Here is a 21353-nt window from a genome sequence, read left to right on the forward strand (position 1 = left end):
GAAAGTGCCTGCTGTCTTAGTGTGTTTTTGTGTAGTGTTTATATATGTTCTGAACTGCTTAAAAATCAATAAAAAGAATTCAATAATTAAAAAAAAAAAAATAATAATAAATAAAAATCCCGCTCTAGTGCTGGTTTAGTTCTTGTTTAGTTCTTGTTTAGTCCATGTTTAGTTTTTGTTAAGTCCTGGTCTAGTTCTTCTTTAGACCTGGTCTAGTTCTTGTTTGGTCCTAGTCTAGTCCTGATTTAGTTCTTGTTTAATCCTGGTTTATTTCTTGTTTAGTCCAGGTAGGTGTTTAGTACTTTTTTTTTTAGTCCTGGTTAAATTTTTTTGTTTAGACCTGGTTTAGTTCTTGTTTAGTCCTGGTTTACTGTCTTTTTAGTCCAGGTATAGTTCTTGTTTAGTCCTTGTTTAGCTCATGTTCAGTCCTGGTCTGGTCCTGGTGTTGTTCTGTTTTTTTCCTGGTCTAGTTCTGGTTCAGTTCTTTTTAGTCCTGGTCTAGTCCTGGTTTAGTTCTTTTTAGTCCTGGTCTTGTCCTAGTCTAGTTCTGGTCTAGTTCTGGTCTAGTGCTGGTCTATTCCTGGTCTAGTTCTAGACTAGTCCTGGTCTAGTTCTAGTCTAGTCCAAGTCTTATTCTTGTTTAGTCCTGGTCTAGTCTTGGTTTAATCATTGCTTAGTCCTCGTCTAGTCCTGATTTTCTGCTTGTTTAATCTTGGTTCTTTTTAGTCCTGGTTTAGTTCTTGTTTCAACCTGGTTTAGTACGTGTTTAGTCATTGGTTTACTCATGGTCTCGTCCTGGTTTAGTTCTGGTTTAGTCCTGGTCTAGTCCTCGTCTACTTCTTGTTCAGTCCTGGTTTATTTCTTTTTTAATCCTGGTTTAGTTCTTGTTTAGTCCTTGTTTAGCTCATGTTCTTGTCCTGGTTTAGTTTTTTTTGTCCTGGTCTAGTCCTGGTTTAGTCCTGTTCTAGTCCTGGTCTAGTCCTGGCCTAGTTCTGGCCTAGTTCTGGTCTAGTTCTGGTCTTGTCCTGGTCTATTCTTGATATAGTCCAGGTGTAGGTTTAGTCCTGGTTTACTTCTTTTTTAGTCCTAGTTTAGTCCATGTTTAATTATGCTCTAGTCCTGGTTTAGTTCTTGTTTAGTCCTGGTTTAGATCTTGTTTAGACCTGGTCTAGTTCTTGTTTAGACTTGGGCTAGTCCTGGTTTAGTACTTTTTAGTCCTGGTTTACTTCTTGTTTAGTCCTGGTCTTGCCCTGGTTTAGATCCTGTTTTGTCTTAGTCTAGTGCTGGTGTGATTCTTGTTTAGTCCTGGTTTAGTTCTTGTTTAGTCTTGGTCTTGACCTGGTTTAGATCTTGTTTAGTCTTAGTCTAGTCCTGGTTTAGTCCTGGTTTAGTTCTCGTTTAGTCCTGGTCTTGACCTGATTTAGATATTGTTTAGTTCCGGTCTACTCATTGTCTAGTTCTTGTTTAATCCTGGTTTATTTTTTGTTTAACACTGATGTACTTCCTGTTTAGTCCTGGTTTAGTTCGTGTTTAGTCCTGGTTTAGTTCTTGTTTAGTCGTGGATTACTTCTTTTTTAGTCCTAGTTTAGCTCATGTTCAGTCCTGGTCTTGTCCTGGTTTACGTCTTGTTTTGTCCTGGTCTAGTCCTGGTTTAGTTCTTTTTAGTCCTGGCCTAGTCCTGGTTTAGTTCTTTTTAGTCCTGGCCTAGTCCTGGTTTAGTTCTTTTTAGTCCTGATCTAGTTCTGGTCTAGTCTTGCTTTAGTCCAGGTCTAAGTTTAGTCCTAGTTAACTTCTCTTTTTAGTCCTAGTTTAGTCCATGTTTAATCCTGCTCTAGTCATGGTTTAGTTCTTGTTTAGTTCCGGTTTAGTTCTTGTTTAGTCTTGATTTATTTCTTGTTTAGTTCGGGTTTAGTTCTTGTTTAGACCTGACTTAGTTCTTGTTTAGTCCTGGTCTCGTCCTGCTGTAGTTCTTTTTTGATCCTGGTTTAGTTCTTGTTTAGTCCTGATTTACTCCTTGTTTAATCCTGGTTTAATTCTTGTTTAGTCCTAGTCTAGTCCTGGTTTAGTTCTTGTTTAGTCCTGGTTTAGTTCTTGTTCAGTCTTGCTATTGTCCTGGTTTAGTTCTTGTTTATTCCTGGTCTTGTTCTTGCTTAGTTCTGGTTTAGTTTTTGTTTATTCCTAGTCTAGTCCTGTTTTAATTCTTGTTGAGTCCTGGTCTAGTCCTGGTTTTCTTCTTGTTTAGTCCTTGTTTAGTTCTTGTTTCTTCCTGGTCTACTCCTGGTTTACTTCTCATTTTGTCTTAGTTTAGTTTTTGTTTAGTCCTGGTCTAGTTCTTTTTTTGTCCTGATGTTGAACTGGTTTAGTTCTTGTTTAGTCCTGGTCTAGTCCTGGTTTGCTTCTTGTTTAGTGCTGGTTTAGCTCTTATATAGGCCTGGTTTATTCTTGGCCTAGGCCTGGTTTAATTGCCCTTACTTCATTCTTGTTCAGTCCTGGTCTAGTCCTGGTTTGCTTCTTCTTTAGTCCTCTTCCAGTCCTGGTTTAGTTCTTTTTAGTCCTGGTCTAGTCCTGGTCTAGTCCTGGTCTTGTCTTGGTCTAGTCTTGGTCTAGTACAGGTCTTGGTTTAGTTCAGGTTTACATATTTTTTGGTCCTAGTTTAGTCCATGTTTAATCCTGCTCAAGTTCTGGTATAGTTCTTGTTTAGTCCTTGTTATTCCTGGTTTACTTCTTGTTTAGTCCTGGTTTACTTCTTGTTTAGTCCTGGTTTATTTCTTGTTTAGTCCTGGTCTAGTCCTTTAGTTCTTTCTAGTCCTGGTTTTCTTCTTGTTTAAACCTGTTTTAGTACTTGTTTAGTCATGGTTTACTAATGGTCTAGTCCTGCTTTAGTTATGGTTTAGTCCTGGTCTAGTCTTTGTTTAGTTCTTGTTTTGTCCTGGTTTACCTCATCTTTAGTCCTGGTTTAGTTCTTGTTTAGTCCTGGTTTAGCTCACGTTCAGACCTAGTCTTGTCCTGGTTTAGCTCTTTGTAGTGCTGGTCTACTCCTGGTCTAGTCCTTGTCTAGTCCTGGTCTATTCTTTTGTCTAGTCCAGGTGTAGGTTTAGTCCTGGTTTAGTCCATGTTTAATTCTGCTTTAGTCCTGCTTTTTTTCTTGTTTAGTCCTGCTTTAGTTTTTTTTTTAGCCCTGGTCTAGTTCTTGTTTAGACCTGGTCTAGTCCTGGTTTAGTTCATTTTAGTCCTAGTTTAGTTCTTGTTTAGTGCTGGTCTTGATCTGGTTTAGATCTTGTTTAGTTTTAGTCTAGCACTGGTTTACTTTTTGTTTAGTCCTGGGTTAGTTCTTGTTTAATCCTGGTTTAATTGTAGATTGCTCCTGGTTTAGTTCTTGTTTAGTCCTGGTCTAGTCCTGTTTTAGTTTTTGTTTTATTCTTGTTTAGCCTTGACTTAGTTCTTGTCGTAATGGCAGGTGCGGACCAAGGAGTGCAGACTCGGGGCAAGTTCACAGTGTTTATTCACAATTTGTGCAGAATTATAAGTCAATAGTTCATAAGTCACAAATGGGGAGCAGGGAGCGGGAGGCAGACCAGGCGGGCGTAGTGCAGATCGGGGACGGGAAGCCAGGATCGGAGCGAGGACAGGAGCGGAACGAGACCAGGGCGAGCCGAGCAGGAGTAATCCAGAAAGCGGGACCCAGGGCGGGAGACGAGGAGCAAGCCGGAGACCAAGACAGGACAGGAGGCGAAGACAAAGGGTGGACTGTACCGGAGCTAGGGTGCAGAGGCAGGAGCAGGAATGAGCGGGAGAGCAGGAACCTGGAGAGTAGCAAAAACCAATGAGCATCGAAAAGGTCAAAATGACAAAATGCAAAAACGAAGCAAGAGTAGTCACGTTGACACGCGGACGGTCTGGCACCGAGTGTCTGAAGCTCGTCCATCTTAAGCTCCGCAGCAGGTGGAGGTGATTGCGCTGATGCGCTCCAGGTGCACGCGGGAGGAGCCAGCAACTCCACCCCGCTCCGGACTCCGGACTTTTAATCCTGGTTTAGCTCTTCTTTAGTCCTGATTTACTTCTTGTTTAGTCCTGGTTTAGTTCTTCTTTAGTACTGGTCTAGTCATGGTTTAATTTTTGTTTAATCCTGGTTTAGTTCTTGTTTTGCACTGATTTCGATCTTGTTTAGTTCTGGTTTAGTTCTTGTTTAGTCCTGGTCTAATCCTGGTTTACATCCTGGTTTAGTCAAGGTTTAGTTCTTGGTTAATCCTGCTTTAGTTATTGTTTAGCACTGATTTAGTTCTTGTTTAGTTTTGGCTTAGTTCTTTTTTAGCCCTGGTGTAGTCATGGTTTAGTTTTATTTTTAGTCCTGGTTTGGTTCATGTTTTATCCTGGTTTAGTTCTTGTTTAGTCCTGGTTTATCTCATGTTCAGTCCTGGCATTGTCCTGGTTTAGTTTTGGTTTTGCCCTGGTCTTGTCCTGGTTTAGATCTTTCTAGTCTGGTCTTGTCTTGATTTAGTTCTTGTTTAGTCCTGGTCTAGTCCTGGTTTAGTTTTTTTTTTAATCCAGGTCTAGTCCTGGTCTATCGCTAGTCTACTCCTGGTCTAGTCCTGGTCTAGTCCTGGTTTAGTCTTAGTCTAGTCCTAGTCTTGTCCAAGTCTAGTTCTTGTTTAGTCCTGGTCTGGTCCTGGTCTAGTTATTGCTTAGTCCTGGTCTAGTCGTAATTAACTTCTTGTTTAATCCTGGTTTAGTTATTTTTATTCCTGGTTTAGTTCTTGTTTAAACCTGGTTTAGTGCGTGTTCATTCCTGTTTTTTCCTGGTCTTGTCCTGGTGTAGTTTAGTTTAGTCCTAGTCTCATCCTCTAGTTTTTCTTCAATCATGATTTACTTATTGTTTAGTCCTGGTTTATTTCTTGTTTTGCCGTGACTTAGTTTTTGTTTTGTCCTAGTCTAGTCCTGATTTGGTCCTTGTTTAATCCTGGTTTAGTTCTTGTTTTTTCCTGATTTACTTCTTGTTTAGTCCTGGTTTAGTTTTTGTTTAGTCTTGGTTTAGTTCTTGTTTAGCACTGATTTAGTCCTTGTTTAGTCCTTGTTCAGCTCATGTCCAGTCCTGGTTTAGTTTGTTTTAGTTCGGGTCTAGTTCTGGTCTAGCTCTGGTCTAGTTCTGGTCTAGTTCTGGTCTAGTTCTGGTCTAGTCCTGGTCTAATCTTGTTCTTGTCCAGGTTCAGTCCTGGTTTACTTCTTTTTTAATCCAAGTTTAGTTCATGTTTAATCCTGCTCTGTTCCTGATTTAGTTCTTGTTTAGTCCTGGTTTAGTTCTTGTTTAGCACTGGTCTAGTTCTCGTTTAGTCCTGGTCTAGTCCCAGTTTACTTCTTATTTAGTCCTGGTTTCTTGTTTAGTTTTTGTTTAGTCCTCGTCTTGTCCTGGTCTAGTTCTTTTTTCTTCCTGGTCTTGACCTGATTTAGTTCTTGTTTAGTCCAGGTTTAGTTCTGGTTTAGTCCTGGGCTAGTCCTGGTCTAGTTCTTGTTTATTCCTGATTTTGTGCTTGTTTAGTCCTGGTGGAGTCCTGGTCTCGTTCTTGTTTAGTCCTAGTTTAGTTCTTGTTTAGTTCTTGTTTAGTTCATGTTTAGTCATGATTTTGTTCTTGTTTAGTCTTGGTCTTGTCATGGTTTAGTACTTGTTTAGTCCTAGTTTAGTCCATGTTTAATCCTGCTTTAGTCCTGGTTTAGTTCTTGTTTAGGCCTGTTTTAGTTGTTGTTTAGTCCTGGTCTAGCTCTTGTTTAGTTCTGGTCTAGTCCTGGTTTAGTTCTTGTTTAGTCCTGATTTTGTTCCTGTTTAGTCCTGGTGGAGTCCTGGTCTAGTCCTGGTCTAGTCCTGGTTTAGTACTTGTTTAGTTCTTGTTTAGTCCTGGTCTCGTCCGGGTTTAGTTCTTGTTTTTTCCTGGGTTACTTCTTTTTTACTCATGGTTTAGCTTTTGTTCAGTCCTGATTTAGTTCTTGTTTAGCCCTGGTTTAGTCCATGTTTAATCATGCTCTAGTCCTGGTTTAGTTCTTGTATAGTACTGATTTAGTTCTTGTTTATTCCTGATTTAGTTCTTGTTTAGTCCTGATTTACGTCTTGTTTAGTCTTGGTTTAGTTCTTATTTAGTCCTGAGAGGGGAACAGAGGGGAACAGTTTCTTCCCCTCTGCCGTTTGTCTCATGTACACCTCATAATATTTGCACAAAACTGGACACTTTATAACACCGGTCACTTTAATAAGTCATGTTTGCACTGTTGTTCTGATGCTGCTGTTGTATATATTTTCTACCTTTAAGTATTTGATTTTATTTTTTAAGCATATGTTTTTTTTTTATTTGTTTTATGTTGCACTTTATCACCGAAGTGAGTTCCTAGTTTGTGAACTGTGTTCACAAACGATGGCAATAAAAGGATTCTGATTCTGATTCTTGTTTAGTTCTTTTTTAGTCCTGTTTTACTCCTTCTTTAGTCCTGGTTTAGTTACTGTATAGTCCTCGCCTAGTCCTGGTTTAGTTTTTGTTTAGTCCTGGTTTACTCCTGGTTTACTTCACCTTTAGTCATGGTCTAGTCTTGGTTTAGTTCTTTTTTATTTTGGATTTAGTTCTTGTTTAATCATGGTTTAGTTTTTGTTTAGTCCTGGTTTAGTTCTTGTTTAGTCCCAGTTTACTTCTTGTTTAGTCCTGGTTTAGTTCTTGTTTTTTCCTGGTCTAATCCTGGTTTAGTTCTTGTTTAGTTCTTGTTTAATCCTAGTCTAGTTCTTGTTTAATTCTGTGTAAGTCAGGTTCTAGTCCTGTTCTAGTTCTTGTTTGGTCCTTGTCTATTCATGGTCTAGTTCTGTTTTAGGTCTTGTTGATTCAGTGCTGTGAGATCAATCTGTGGCTCTGTGTCTTGATGTCTCTTTCAGTCTTTACCGTCATTTCTCCTTGCTGTTCAGGGATAAACGGCACAAAATTTCAATCTTGATTTTGATACTAAGGAATAGACTTGATACTATACCTTAATACAGTGCTTCTCAATTATGTTGTATCATGCCCCCCCAAAAAAATACTTTATTCTTTTTTTTTTTTTTATGTAAAATGCATACATTTTCATGAAATTCATATATGTGTGTATATATATATATATATATATATATATATATATATATATATATATATATATATATATATATATATATATATATATATATATATATATATATATATATATATATATATATATATATATGGGGCGGGTGCGGAGAGATCCGGGTAGCAGTCGAAGGCGGGGACCTCGACGACCGGATCTCCGGACATGGAGACTAGCTCTGGGGACATGGAATGTCACCTCGCTGGGGGGGAAGGAGCCTGAGCTTGTGCGGGAGGTTGAGCGTTACCGGCTAGATATAGTCGGCCTCACCTCCACGCACAGCTTGGGCTCTGGAACCCAACTTCTTGAGAGGAGTTGGACTCTCCATTTCTCTGGCGTTGCCCGCGGGGAGCGGCGGCGAGCTGGTGTGGGCTTGCTCATTGCCCCACAGCTCAGCCGCTGCGTGTTGGGGTTCACTCCGGTGAACGAGAGGGTCGCGTCCCTGCGCCTTCGGGTCGGGGACAGGTCTCTCACTGTTGTGTCGGCCTACGGGCCAAACAGCAGTGCAGAGTACCCGGCCTTCTTGGAGTCCCTGGGAGGGGTACTAGACAGTGCACCAACCGGGGACTCCGTTGTTCTCCTGGGGGACTTCAACGCCCATGTGGGTAACGACAGTGACACTTGGAGGGGCGTGATTGGGAGGAACGGCCTCCCCGATCTGAACCCGAGCGGTGTTTTGTTATTGGACTTCTGTGCTAGTCACAGCTTGTCCATAACAAACACCATGTTCGAGCACAAGGGTGTCCATCGGTGCACATGGCACCAGGACACTCTAGGTCGGAGGTCGATGATCGACTTTGTTGTCGTGTCATCTGACCTCCGACCGCGTGTCTTGGACACTCGGGTGAAGAGAGGGGCTGAGCTGTCAACTGATCACCACCTGGTGGTGAGTTGGATCCGCTGGCGGAGGAGGAAGCCGGACAGACCTGGCAGGCCCAAGCGTATTGTGAGGGTCTGCTGGGAACGTCTGGCGGAGCCCTCTGTCAGGGGGGTCTTCAACTCCCACCTCCGGGAGAGCTTCTCCCTGATCCCGGGGGAGGTTGGAGACATGGACTCCGAGTGGGCCATGTTCTCCACCTCTATTGTTGATGCGGCTGCTCGTAGCTGTGGTCGTAAGGTCTGTGGTGCTTGTCGCGGCGGCAATCCCCGAACCCGGTGGTGGACACCGGAAGTAAGGGATGCCGTCAAGCTGAAGAAGGAGTCCTATCGAGCCTTGTTGGCTCGTGGGACTCCTGAGGCAGCTGATGAGTACCGGCAGGCCAAGCGTGCCGCGGCTCGGGCGGTCACAGAGGCAAAAACTCGGGGTTGGGAGGAGTTCGGGGAGGCCATGGAGGAGGACTATCGGACGGCCTCAAAGAGATTCTGGCAAACCGTCCGACGCCTCAGGAGGGGAAAGCAGTGCTTCACCAACACTGTTTACAGTGCGGGTGGAGAGCTGCTGACTTCGACTGGGGATGTTGTCGGGCGGTGGAAGGAATACTTTGAGGATCTCCTCAATCCCACTGTCACGTCTTCCGAGGAGGAAGCAGAAACTGGGGACCCAGAGGCGGACTCGTCCATCACCCTGGCTGAAGTCACTGAGGTGGTTGGCAAGCTCCTCGGTGGCAAGGCTCCGGGGGTGGACGAGATCCGTCCTGAGTACCTCAAGTCTCTGGATGTTGTGGGACTGTCTTGGCTGACACGTCTCTGCAACATCGCGTGGCGGTCGGGGACAGTACCTGTGGAATGGCAGACCGGGGTGGTGGTCCCTCTGTATAAGAAGGGGGACCGGAGGGTGTGTTCCAATTACAGGGGAATCACACTCCTCAGCCTTCCCGGTAAGGTCTATTCCAGGGTGCTGGAGAGGAGAATCCGACCGATAGTCGAACCTCGGATTCAGTAGGAGCAGTGTGGTTTTCGTCCTGGTCGTGGAACACTGGACCAGCTCTATACTCTCCATCGGGTCCTCGAGGGCTCATGGGAGTATGCCCAACCAGTCCACATGTGTTTTGTGGATCTGGAGAAGGCATTCGACCGTGTCCCTCGTGGTGTCCTTTGGGGGGTGCTCTGGGAGTATGGGGTCCGGGGCTCTTTGCTAAGGGCTGTCCGGTCCCTGTATGACCGGAGCAGGAGCTGTGTTCGCATTGCCGGCAGTAAGTCAGACCTGTTCCCAGTGCATGTTGGACTCCGCCAGGGCTGCCCTTTGTCACCGGTTCTGTTCATTATATTTATGGACAGAATTTCTAGGCGCAGCCAGGGGCCGGAGGGGGCCTGGTTTGGGAACCACAGGATTTCATCTCTGCTGTTTGCAGATGATGTTGTCCTGATGGCTTCTTCGAGCCAGGACCTGCAGCAGGCACTGGGGCGGTTTGCAGCCGAGTGTGAAGCGGCTGGGATGAGAATCAGCTCCTCCAAATCCGAGGCCATGGTTCTCGACCGGAAAAAGGTGGTTTGCTCTCTCCGGGTGGGTGGTGAGTCTCTGCCCCAAGTGGAGGAGTTCAAGTATCTCGGGGTCTTGTTCACGAGTGAGGGAAGGATGGAGCGTGAGATTGACAGGCGGATCGGTGCAGCGTCTGCAGTGATGCGGTCGCTGTATCGGTCCGTTGTGGTAAAGAAGGAGCTGAGCCGGAAGGCGAAGCTCTCGATTTACCGGTCAATCTACGTTCCTACCCTCACCTATGGTCATGAGCTTTGGGTAATGACCGAAAGGACAAGATCGCGGATACAAGCGGCTGAAATGGGCTTCCTCCGCAGAGTGGCCGGGCGCACCCTTAGGGATAGGGTGAGGAGCTCAGTCACACGGGAGGAGCTCGGAGTAGAGCCGCTGCTCCTACACGTTGAGAGGAACCAGCTGAGGTGGCTCGGGCATCTGCTCAGGATGCCTCCTGGACGCCTCCCTAGGGAGGTGTTCTGGGCATGTCCCACCGGGAGGAGGCCCCGGGGAAGACCCAGGACACGCTGGAGGGACTATGTCTCTCGGCTGGCCTGGGAACGCCTTGGGGTCCCACCGGAGGAGCTGGAGGACGTGTCCGGGGTGAGGGAAGTCTGGGAGTCCCTGCTTAGACTGCTGCCCCCGCGACCCGGCCCCGGATAAGCGGAAGAAAATGGATGGATGGATGGATGGATATATATATATATATATATATATATATATATATATATATATATATATATATATATATATATATATATATATATATATATATATATATGTATATGTATATATATATGTGTATATATATGTATATATATGTAATCTTTACTATTTGAACTATACACATTTTTGAACAACTGATTGAACCATTTGAAGTTTAAGTAAATATCAAATAAAAATATATATAATAAAAGAAACATCACATGAATAAATTAAAATTAAATAAATATCAAAATAATACATTAAAATTAAATAAATATCACATTAAAATATTAAATCCATCCATCCATTTTCTTCCGCTTTATGTGGAGCCGGATCGCAGACGCAGCAGTTTCAGCAGGGAAGCCCAGACTTCCCTCTCCACACACACTTCCTCCAGCTCTTCCGGGAGAATCCTGAGGTGTTCCCAGGCCAGCTGAGAGACATAGTCACTCCAGCGTGTCCTGGGTCTTCCCCGGGGCCTCCTCCCGGTGGGATGAGCCCAGAACCCGGGGAGGCATCGAGGAGGCATCCGGAATAGATGCCCGAGCCACCTCAACTGGCTCCTCTCAATGTGGAAGAGCAGTGGCTCTACTCCGAGCCCCTCCCGTGTGACTGAGCTCCTCACCCTATCTCTAAGGGAGCGCCCAGCCACCCTGCTGAGGAAACTCATTTCGGCTGCTTGTATCCGCGATCTTGTCCTTTCGGTTGTTACCCAAAGCTCATGACCATAGGTGAGGGTAGGAGCTTAGATTGACCGGTAAATCGAGAGCTTTGCCTTCCGGCTCAGCTCCTTCTTTACCACAACGGTCCGATGCAGCGACCGCATCACTGCATACGCTGCACCGATCCGCCTGTCAATCACACGCTCCATCCGTCCCTCACTTGTGAACAAGACCCCGAGATACTTGAACTCCTCCACTTGAGGCAGAGTCTCTCCACCCACCCGGAGAGGGCAAACCACCTTTTTCCGGTCGAGAACCATGGCGTCGGGTTTGGAGGTGCTGATTTTCATCCCAGCTGCAAACCGCCCCAGTGCTTGCTGCTGGTCCTGGATTGAAAAAGCCATCAGGACAACATCATCTGCAAACAGCAGAGATGAGATCCTGTGGTTTCCGAACCAGACCCCCTCCGGCCCCTGGCTGCGCCTAGAAATTCTGTCCATAAATATAATGAACAGAACCGGTGACAAAGGGCAGCCCTGATGGAGTCCAACATGCACTGGGAACAGGTCTGACTTACTGCCGGCAATATGAACACAGCTCCTGCTCCGGTCATACAGGGACAGCCCTTGACAAAGGCCCCCGGACCCCATACTCCCGGAGCACCAACTATAACAATCCTTTTCCCTATACATCCAATCTAATACAAGTCAGGCGTGATGCTGTCCCTAGTACATGCACGGAGATCTCAGGGGCGCTCCCGTGTTGATCTGAGTGCCTTATCCTGTGGGCCACATTTAAACATAAATCATGAATATTCAGTAGCTGGTTGTGGACATCTTCTTCTTCCTCCCGGCCTCGCTGGTGTGACCTGTGTGACCTAATTTTGGAGTTGTTGCTCATCACTTATCCTGTTGATTTATTTCAGCGTTATCTGTAACAGCTTAATCTGAGAGACCATGCTGCACAATCTATTTTCACAGTACGTTCATTGCTATGCGATAGGGCAAGAATGGAGTGTGTTTTGAGCAGTGTTGCGTGCAAGTCCTAAACCTCCTTGAATCTAATCTCTAATATTATGAGCAATGACATTTAACATCTTTCATTCCCCCTTTTGATCAATTTTTATAGATCACCATTTATATGTTTTCCCCAAGTTCATACGGTGGGGGCAATATCAGTAATGTGGGTTTTACCTCCTCTTGCCTAAGCATTGTATATTGACCTTTTAGCTGACCACGTTCACGAATGAATGACACGTTCAATTAAAAATCTGATCAATGGAACACAACAACAACCACAAAAGATAAATAATGCAATCACCATTACTAATATGGTTACTTGTTTCCAAGAGCCAAACATTTTGGAGAACCACTCGTCTAGGGGATTGTTAACACCTGAGTGAGAATGCATTGTGTCCAAGAACATTTGGAGTCCTTTAAGAGTTCTGGTTACAGAGCCATCTGGAGCAGTATTATTAGGAATAAATGTACAACACTGTTCCCCAAACAAAGAACATACCCTTCCCTGTTCGGCTAATAACATATCTAGGGCCATTCTATTTTGAAAAGTAGTTTTGGATACCGCATCTAATTGTTCAGCCATAGCTGTGCCTAAGGATGTGGTCAGGTTGGTTAAACGCAACAAGTTGTAATGGAGATAATTTATATGATCTACATTTTTGTTAGGAGTGATAGGAAATATAGCACTAATGAATGGGAGATTTTCAAACCCTGCAGCAAGTTGATCGACTAGTTTATATTCATCTGGAACACCACATGGTACACCTATAGCATCTACATATGTTGGGTTAGGGCCTAGAGCATGATTTAAATCAGACATAGTGTCACGTTGATATCTGGTGTGTGTGGTATGTGAACCTGAATTAACAATAATGGTAGCAGGATAGATAAGAGAAACCAATGAGCACACACCAGTCCAATTACCTGGCATGTGTCCTCTGAGAGTGTCACTTCCACACCACCACCATACATCAACACGTAAGAGAGTAAAAGATTTGTTTTTGGTTAGATTTTCAGAACACATGTTCTGTCAAAAAAACTCTGGATTCTTCGGTGGGAGTACACATTTGAGGTAATGACACGTGACACTTCTGACCTGTTATTGAAATGAAGTTATCTGAGGTAGTGGAGGCCCCCCTGCACATGCCCATAATGTTACACTAAAGCATAATACTGTCAATAATGAAATCCCCTTTTTGTGCGGGGTAGAACCTCATCCACTAAAAATCATTGCGTGTGTAAGCGTGCGTGTACAAGCCTTTTGACAGGGATGCAGGGTAGCCACCCGTGCCGACTCCGACCAGAGCACAATTGTATTCAACCTGGAAGGCACAGAGAAATTGTACAGCATAAGCGAAAATAATTAAACTAAAAACAATTAAGGTAAAAGTTAATTAAGAGGAAGATGAGGGGTCCTGTGGTACCAATGTAGCCCCTGGCCCTGGCATCAAACGTCCAGTGAGCAATTCATAAGGAGAGAAACCAGTAACTTTGTTAATAGTCTGTCTCACTGCCAAAAGAGCCAGGGATAGGGCCTGGAGCCAATTAAGCCCTGAAGTGGAACAGATCTTAGCCAATTTGTCTTTTAGAGTGCGGTTCATGCGTTCAGCCCATCCTTGACTTTGAGGATGATACACCGAACCAAATTTATGACACAGGCCTAGCATTTTTTGTCAACCTTTTGAAGAGCATGGTTGTTGAAATGTGTACCATTATCAGAGACCTAATCAGAGCGGGAAAGTCATGAGTAGGAATATAATGATTAATCATGACCTTGATCAATTCAATTCAATTCATTTTATTTTTGTAATGCCCAAAATCACAACAACAGTTGTCTCGAAGGGCGTTCATGTTTTGGTTGATAGGGGAAACCGGAGTACCCGGAGGAAACCCATCCAGACACGGGGAGAAACATGCAAAACTCCACACAGAAAGGCCTGGGCGACCCGGGGATCGAACCAAACCTTCTTGCTGTGAGGCATGAGTGTTGCCACTCAGCCACCGTGCTGCCTACACACAAAAACAAAACAACAGGAAAAATCAGACAAAACAAGAAAAATCGGCCAGGCGAGGAGGAGGGAGGGGGGCGGAGGAGGAAGACCAGGTGAGGAGGAGGAGAGCCGGGCGAGGAGGAGGAGAGCCAGGCGAGGAGGAGAGGGAGGCGGGTGGAGGAGGGCCAGGTGGGGAGGACGAGAGGGTCCAGCTGTCATCGGGGCATCTGAAAGAGTTACACTCCACAGGGGGAGTGGGACAGGGGACAACATGTGAATAGCATTGCTGATGAGAAAATAGGAGGAAGCAGAGGATATTGCTCAGGTTGCCATACTTCCCCCAGCTAGTTATCTCCTAGTGCAGCCTATCTTATCCTGGGTTTTAATGTCCCTAACTCCCTCACTAAGTAACCTGGTCATAAGCTATACCGAAGAGGAAGGTTTTAAGCCTGGTCTTAAATACAGAGATTGTGGGGGCCTGTTTAGCATCAGCAGGGAGTTGATTCCATAGCACAGGAGCTTGGTAACTGAATTCTCTCCCTCCCACTGTACTTTTGGACACTCTAGGAACCACTAATAGTCCTGCATTCTGAGAGCGGAGTGCTCTGTTTGGCTGGAACGGGACAATAGCATCTTGCAGATAGGATGGGGCCATACCGTTTAGGGTTTTGTATGTCAGGAGGAGGACTTTGAATTTGATTCTAAGCTCGACAGGAAGCCAGTGCAGATATTTTAAGACTGATGTGGTCTCTTCTTTTAGTTCCTGTTAGGACTCTGGCCGCTGCATTTTGGACCAACTGGAGGCTCCTTATAGTGCTTTTGGGGCAGGCGGCGAGCAGAGAATTACAGTAATCAAGTCTGGAAGTAACAAATGCATGGATGAGTTTTTCAGCATCGTTTTTAGGTAAAATATTTCTAATTTTAGTTATATTTCGCAGGTGAAAGTGTGCGGTTTTACAAGCTAGGTTTATATGGGCTGTGAATGAGAGATTTTGATCAAATAGGACTCTTTTTTTTTTGTGATCAATGGTGTCAAACGCTGCACTGAGGTCCAGTAGGACCAGGACTGAAGCCAGCCCATTATCAGCAGCTAGTAGTAAGTCATCTGTTACTTTAAGCTGTGCAGTCTCTGTGCTGTGGTGAGCTCTGAATCCAGATTGAAAATTTTCAAATATATTATTGTCCTGCAGATGGCGGCAGAGCTGTTTCACCACCACACCACTTGGCTAGTTCATCAGGATTTAGGTTAGGTTTTTTCAAAAGGGGTTTAATCACAGCATACTTAAAGGACTGGGGAACGTAGCCATTTTCTTACGACATATTTATTATGTTATGGATGGAATCTATTATTAAGTGGAGGGCTTCTTTGGTTCTTTCATTGGTGTTACAGACTGGATTAGCTCAGAGCTGATTTTTGGAGTAGCTTTGTTGATTTTGTCTCTAATGATTGTAATTTTGTAATCGAAGAAGTGAATAAAGTCATCACAACTAATGTTCGAGGGGATAAGAGACTCATTAGCAGTGTGGGAGTTTGTCAGCCTGGCTACAGTGCTTAACAGAAATCTGGGGTTATTTTTTGTTTACTTCTATTAGATTTGAATAGTATCTGGTTCGGGCTTTCCGCAGAGCGGCCTTATAAGTGAGCAGGCAGAGCTTCCATGCCTTCAGAGACTGCTCAGAGCGCGAGCGGCGCCAAAGCTTCTCTGTGCGTCTTACATGCTGTTTGAGTGTCCTGAGCTGTAACGTGTACCATGGAGCTGGAGGTCTTGGTTTAATGCTTTTCTGTTTTAGCGGAGCTACAACATCGAGAGCAGATTTTAAGTTGAGCATTGGTCTGTCAACCAATTGATCAGTGACAATTGGATTAAAATGATTTTCATTGTCACATGACAAACTTTCAGTAATGGCTCAATAATTTCTTTAAACTCTGTAACCGATTTATCTGATAATGTTCTTTTCATTATAGTTTTTTTTTTCTGCGGGGCTGGATAGTCTTTTAGTATAAATTGAAAGGTAATTAAGAAATGGTCAGAGAGTATAGGGTTTTGAGGAAGGACAATTAGATCATTAATCTCAATACCATAGGTTAGAACGAGATCTAGAGTGTGATTGTGACAGCGAGTCGGCTTATTCACACTCTGGGTGAAACCGATCCCATCCAGGAGTGCGCCAAAAGCATTACTGAGGCAATCACTGCCATTATCAACATGTATGTTGAAATCTCCAACTATAACAATCCTTTTCCAATTCAAAACTAAACTTGAAATAAAATCAGAAAACTCTGTCAGGAACTCGGCATATGGACCAGGAGGTCGATAAATTATTATAAATATAACAGCTTTTTGTTTTTTCCAATTGGGGCACGTAATGGAGAGTGTGAGGCTTTGAAAGGAGAGGTATGTATAGTTGGGTTTGGGGCTGAGAATTAGACTGGAATGAGAGATGACGGCCACACCACCACCTCGACCTGTGCTCCGGGCACTCTGAAAGTTCATGTGACTTGATCACATGAACATGATCACAGAAGAGCATCCTCGCGGTTCACAGGATAGGCTTCAGGCCAGATACATTCTAAGCTGTTTCATTTAGTTTAGGTTAGTTTACCATTACCAGTCACCAGGGGGTTTTCAAAGATTTTTCAGAGATTCTGGACCTGTTGGGAGAGAACTATAGACTTAAGTTAGTCAGTGCTTTGTAGTCAAGATCTTATGAATTTGAAGATTTTTAAGGAGACTTGTTTCGGGTTGGAGAGGAGTGTCCATCCTTCTCCTAATTAAGATCTCATGTAAAGAGAAATCAAGAATGCTGGCTGTGGATCACGTTGCCATCAGCGCTAATGGCAAAGCATCCAACCATGTCATTCTGGTAAATGATTTCATGATTTGTTTCCCCATTTGCTCAAGTGATGAGACCCCCCTATATAAAATATAGCCATATGTAACAGTCTGTCAGTTGTCAGGTGGTCTATCATGACACTTATTTGTCCTGTTGGTTACATATTTGTTACATATTTGCCATATCTGTGCCAGTCCAAACACTGAGCTCGTACACAGTCAACAATCTGCCAGTGTCTATCAACTCTTCTGAATGTTCAGTTTTTATGTGCAGTGCTGGTGGTAAATCCCTTCAGTATCTATTGAGAGGCATCAGTGTGTTTTAGATGCCATTATTACTGCTTTAACCATGATTGTCCTTTGTTAATGTCCAGTTTAGCTCTATATTATACTAACTGTAACCTCCTGGTCCAGCTTAGCCCTATGTTATATGAACTGCAACCTCCCCCCTTTTTAACAACTTTATTTTATCTGATCAACAGTCATATAATTCAAACCATTCATAGCAATAATTTATTCTATTTACAAATACTTAACATTTAAAACCGGGTTTTGATTAAGATTTAAATGGGACTTATTTCTCTTTTTTTTGTTTTTTGTTTCAAATTTTCCTAGTGTTTAATTATGTTTAAGTTTCGAGACCTTCATACTGCTGAGCATTTTTTTTTTTTTTTTTTTTTTGTCAGATGTATTGAAATGGCTTTATTGTGACTACCCTATTTAGTTGTTGTTATTAGCTCAAGAATTGTTTTACAAGCCTTAAAAAGCGATTGTTTTATGTTCTGATAATATAATTCAGTTTAAAATACAAATTTCAAACACATTCAGGAGCATTAACATTTTGATCTAATATAAAGTATCATAGTATATGAACTAAACATTTACATCAAACAATTTAAAAGCCTTTCAGAACCCAGCGGTCTCAGATTTCATACATAATAAAGCTACATATTTGTTCGCATTGGAAATTATACTGTTTAAAAACTTTGATTTCTAATTTTGTTAACTGTGGCCATTCTAAATGTAATTTCAAATGAGTTGCATATGCATTATGTAGAAGCCCCAGTGCAACAGCGCTGATGTACAATGAAAAGAAACAGCCTAAATAATGTTATATTGGTAAATGATTATTTTCAGGAATGGAGCAAATATTTTTCAAACTAAATGAATACACTTCTAAATTTTGAAATTGGGTTAAAAACTAAATATTTGACTGTGTGGATCCGAGAACAGGCTCCAGTCATGAGTGCCCAGGTAAACACAGCCCAAACGCAGCAGCAGAGACAGTTTTAAGGTGCCTTTAGAGGAGCAGCAGAGCACTTGAAGCTTTTGATTCAGTTTATTCATTTGTCATGTGACCAGTAGTGGAGGAGCCCAGTCCACAAACGAGTTTCAGAGCCAGCAGGACTTTCTTTGGTTTTAGTTCAGTTCATGTTTCTCAGTGACGCAGCAGCCATGTTTAGACAGTCTTTAGACAACAGCAAAAGCAAAGCCAGTCCAGGACATGTGACCTTCCAGTTCAGAGCTGGAGCGATGCACCCAGAGAGCCACTGCACTCAGACCACAACAGGCCAAAGACCCATCCCAAATCCACTTCAGTCAAAACTAAAATCTATTCAAGGTCTATTCCAACTTGCATGGACAAGTTGTTCATTTTCACCTCAAAAAATGTGTAAATAGTTTGCATAAGAAATCTGTATCTATATTTACAATATCCCAAAGTTAAAGTGAGGAATTTTCAATAATTATAAAGACTTGGTTTGAATTGTTTACTTCAATTTCGGCATGATCTATTTAAACAAAATCTTCTAAAGTTTATTTGAATGCTAAAATAAATCATCACTGTCAGATGACTTTAAAACATACTGCTCCTTCTTTGCATTGCACAAAAGCATCATCAACTGTGGCACTTTAACCATTGGTCTTGTATCATGTAGGTGTGGTTAAACTCAAGTTTAATTATATTGCTGGGATCATTATTTGGTAAATTGCTTTCATTTTAAACCGCTCACAGAGGCACCAATATGGGATAAAATGTATTTATTCCTCATTTATCATCAGTACACTTTTGTTTGACCTTTTTGAATATGGGTTCAGATTGTATTTTATAACTATGCCTGTTTACGTGTTATGCGTCCACATTTTGTTCTTTAGCTCGATAGAAATAGCTACAAATTTGCTGAACTGCAGCTTTAATGGAGTCACAAGCAGCACTGATAGTTGGTACACGAATCTCTCATATTTTAGACTGAATTATATTATGATATAATCTAAAAGTAAAACAATATAACAATATTTTAGTATAATAATATCTTGTCCTAACAAGCCTCCAATCTGCAACTCTCTCATCCACTCGTCTGCACCCTTTAAAAACTCTCTCTCGCACTCTTTAAACACTGTCTTACACAGTTTAAGAACTTTCCCATTACTTTACAAAACTTTCCTGCCCCTTCTCAAATACTTTCCTGTCACTTTACTATGTCTAATAAAAGTCCGTCAGTCCATGTTTCTTTTGTCATAGTACAATACTTGCCTTTTGTCTCTCTTTTGTGGTCTGCCCCATTACATACTGCGCTTTCTCCTCTCGTCCTATCCACAACTTACACATATTTCCCCAACATGGATCTGTCCTCATGTCTTTGGGCATAATTACCTGGGCACAAATCCATTTTTTATTCAACCTTTCTTTTTCCTTTGACCATTCTCCATCCAGAGAGTCCTTGCCGCCCTCTAGTTGCGGACATCCACCATACTCTTCACACTCTCTTGTAAACTCTTCATCCATAGTTCTGTTTTTATTCTTTTGCTTATTTTTGTTTTTATTATATTTTCCTTGGTTTTACTTCTGTTATTTTATCTTTATTACTTTGTTTGTTATACAGGACTTTAACCTGTTTTACTATCAGGACTTTAACCTGAACACGACCATTACCGTTGGACCTATCCTCGAGGGTCGGTCTCCGTCCCCAGGGCCTCAAGATCGGGTCACGTCAGGGGTCACCAAATTGTAAGCATGTTCGTTTTATCCGATCAGAAGAATCACTGGAGACCAGAGAGTAGAATCACTCCAGTTTTATTATTCCCTATACATCTAATACAAGTCAGGCGGGATGCTGTCCCTAGTACGTGCACGGAGATCTCAGGGGCGCTCCCGTGTTGATCTGAGTGCCTTACCCTGTGCACCACATTTAAACATAAATCATGAATATTCAGTAGCTGGGTATGGACATCTTCTTCTTCCTCCCCGCCTCGCTGGTGTGACCTGTGACCTAATTTTGGAGTTGTTGCTCATCACTTATCCTGTTGATTTATTTCAGCATTATCTGTAACAGCTCAATCTAAGAGACCATGCTACACAATCTATTTTCACAGTACGTTCTTTGCTATGCGATAGGGCAAGAATGGAGTGTGTTTTGAGCAGTGTAAGTCCTAAACCTCCTTAAATCTAATCTCTAATATTATGAGCAATGACGTTTTATGTCCTTCAACACCACAAGGGACGAATGCCTTCTCCAAATCCACAAAACTCATTTGGACTGGTTGGGCAAACTCCCATGAACCCTCGAAGACCCAATGGAGAGTATAGAGCTGGTCCAGTGTTCCACGACCGGGACGAAAACCACACTGCTCCTCCTGAATCCGAGGTTCGACTATCGGTCGGATTCTCTTCTCCAGTACCCTGAAATAGACTTTACCGGGAAGGCTGAGGAGTGTGATTCCCCTGTAATTGGAGCACACCCTCCGGTCCCCCTTCTTAAACAGAGGGACCACCACCCCAGTCTGCCATTCCAAAGGTACTGTCCCCGACTGCCACGCGATGTTGCAAAGGCGTGTCAGCCAAGACAGCCCCACAGCCCCCCCCCCCCCCCCCCCCCGCACTGTGCCCACTATTTGAGAACCACAGCTTTAATATAATATTTGCTCTTGTGTTGCCAGGTAAAAACCATGTGTGTAAGTTTATTGGCTGTGGGCGAAACGACAAGTTCAACTACGTGGTGATGCAGTTGCAGGTGAGAACTTTTCAACTTTATTTCTCAGTTTACTGTCTGGGCAGTTTGGTTTCCCTCAGGTTTGGCCCATGCACAGGGACCGTGAAATTTATCTAGTCATTCTAGTCAGGTAACCATGGAAACCACTCGAGATATTCTGCATTCATGTGGTCTTCGGTAGCTTAGGTTCGGGGAAGTTCGGGGCTCCGTTTGCATTCATGTGCTTTTATCTCACAACGTCAGGATTTTGATGTCAGATTGTTTTTTTTCTTCAATTTTGGTTGTGTTTATGACACTGAAAACCCATGAAAAACATGTGACATTACTGTGACGGGCTTGCAACTCCACAGACCTGACTCTTATTTGGCCTGGAAGAGGTACTCATCCTGCTCGTTTCCATGGCATAAATGTATGGCATAGAAGTGACTTGCCACATCCAAAAACTTGCATACTGTGATCATGTGATTTTGTTCAGGTGTGGAAGTCGGGTGGCTGCTTCTGACATGAGTTTCTGAGTTGTTTTTTGACTTGTGTTTCATTCAGGTTTTCATGCAATTTTTCCAAATTCCTGAGGACCACATGAACTCAGCATTTGACTGTTGTATTTGATTATGT

General features: G+C 43.1%; 1 protein-coding gene across 1 annotated transcript in view; it reads left to right on the top strand.

Moving 5' to 3' along the window:
- Positions 1-21353, top strand: part of ttbk1a (tau tubulin kinase 1a) — a 99106-nt gene that overhangs the window by 26471 nt on the left and 51282 nt on the right. The window contains exon 4 of the mRNA XM_055224481.1: positions 20686-20759. Within this exon, the coding sequence (XP_055080456.1) occupies positions 20686-20759 (74 nt within the window). The remainder of the gene's footprint in view (positions 1-20685; positions 20760-21353) is intronic.

The sequence above is a fragment of the Periophthalmus magnuspinnatus genome, chromosome 1 (assembly GCF_009829125.3).
Source record: "Periophthalmus magnuspinnatus isolate fPerMag1 chromosome 1, fPerMag1.2.pri, whole genome shotgun sequence".
Lineage (NCBI taxonomy): Eukaryota > Metazoa > Chordata > Actinopteri > Gobiiformes > Gobiidae > Periophthalmus > Periophthalmus magnuspinnatus.